The sequence below is a fragment of the Gekko japonicus genome, unplaced genomic scaffold (assembly GCF_001447785.1).
Source record: "Gekko japonicus isolate JY-2015 unplaced genomic scaffold, Gekko_japonicus_V1.1 scaffold20919, whole genome shotgun sequence".
NCBI lineage: Eukaryota > Metazoa > Chordata > Lepidosauria > Squamata > Gekkonidae > Gekko > Gekko japonicus.
Genome location: NW_015217486.1, coordinates 1 through 1,654, shown reverse-complemented (window position 1 = coordinate 1,654; position 1,654 = coordinate 1). Strand labels below are relative to the sequence as shown.

Below are 1,654 nucleotides of genomic sequence, written 5' to 3'. Positions count from 1 at the left end.
TCATTGAAGTTCACCTCTTTGCAAAGAGAACTTTCTTAAGGGCTGTTTTCACGTCCTTGTTCCTGAGGCTGTATATAATAGGATTTAAGACTGGCGTAACCAAGCAGTAGAACACAGCCACTAACTGGTCCATATTGAAGGAAAGGTTTCGGGTGGGCCTGACATATATGAACATCATTGTTCCATAGAAAATACCAACCACTGTCAAGTGAGAGGCAAAAGTGGAGAAGGCCTTTTTGCGTCCAGCTGGAGATGGGATGCGCAGAACAGTGATAATGATGGCAACATAAGAAACTATAGTTATTGTGAAAGAGCCAACAAGGATAAATGAGCAGATGAAGAAACTCAGCATCTCATTCAATTGGGTCCTATTGCAGACCAGCCTCAACAAAGGCAAGATGTCGCAAAAGAAGTGATCCACCACATTGCTGCCACAGTAGTTGAGCCGAGAGATAAGGATCACTGGTATTAATGGCAGGACCAAACCAATGATCCAGCACCAGGCAGTAAGTTGAATATAAACAGTACTACTCATAATGGTGTTATACCTCAGAGGGGATCGTATAGCCACATACCTATCATATGCCATAGCAGCTAAAAGTAGGCATTCAACACCGCCAAGACCGTGGAAAAAATATATCTGGGCAAGACAATTGTTGAAGGATACAATATTCTTTTCCCTCATGAGGTCAACCAGCATTGTTGGGACTGTGACTGAGGTAAAACAGATCTCCAGAAAGGAAAAGTTGCCCAGAAAAAAGTACATGGGTGTATGGAGAGAGGGTTCATATCTGGTGATAAAGACTATGACCATATTCCCTATTAGCGATAGTGTGTACATTATTGAGACCAGAACAAATAACGGTACTCTTATATTTTGCAGGGTGGGGAACCCTGTGATAATAAATTCATTCACTCTCGTATGGTTTGAAAGATCCATCTTCCAATTGGTTCTTTACCTGGAAAGGAGAAAAAGAAATTTTAAATGATAGTTGTTGGCCCTAGTGAATACATTCTGAGTATTTTATATGATTTTTCAGTAGGAATAGTTTGACAGACTAATCTAAAAGTCTCCAATTGAGCAAAGATTTCCAATAAAATATTCGGGAAAGCTAGTCCTATGCATTATGTATTTTACAACATAAAGTAAAGATTATTATGTTTTCAAGCAATAGTAGCCAGAGGAAAAGGAACTTTGTATAGTTACATGTGTCCAAATGCATTTGATGGAATTTCCTTCCAAGTAAATATGTATAGGACTATGATGCATATCAAGAAGCCCCCCCCCTTTCGTGCTACCAATATGACATTTTTAGATTTGTTCTAGAAGATACCTTACAAACTTTTCATTTTACAAACTACATTCTCAGATAGGTACTGTTCCCAAATTTTATTTTTGTGACTCTAGGAAAAATGCAAGTGTATGCCTTTGGTATCACTTATTTCATAGATATGTCTTCTTCACAAATGTTTATTAAAATTCCAAATTTAAGAAACATATCCTACATGTAAAAAAACCTCCAACAACCCCAAATCTACAAAACAGATTTTATAATCTATGTGGAAATATTTTTCTTCCTGTTATATTGCTTTGTAAATATGAGTGAAGGGGGGGGGGATGTCATTCTTCATCACAGACACCAGCTTAAAAAAA

At 37.6% G+C, this 1,654-nt stretch overlaps 1 protein-coding gene across 1 annotated transcript; it reads right to left on the bottom strand.

The window, feature by feature from the left end:
- Positions 1-10: 10 nt before the first annotated feature.
- Positions 11-940, bottom strand: LOC107125180 (olfactory receptor 6N1-like). Its single transcript, XM_015428631.1, has one exon. The coding sequence runs from the start codon at positions 938-940 to the stop codon at positions 11-13; it is 930 nt and encodes a 309-aa protein (XP_015284117.1).
- Between the last annotated feature and the right edge of the window lie 714 nt (positions 941-1,654).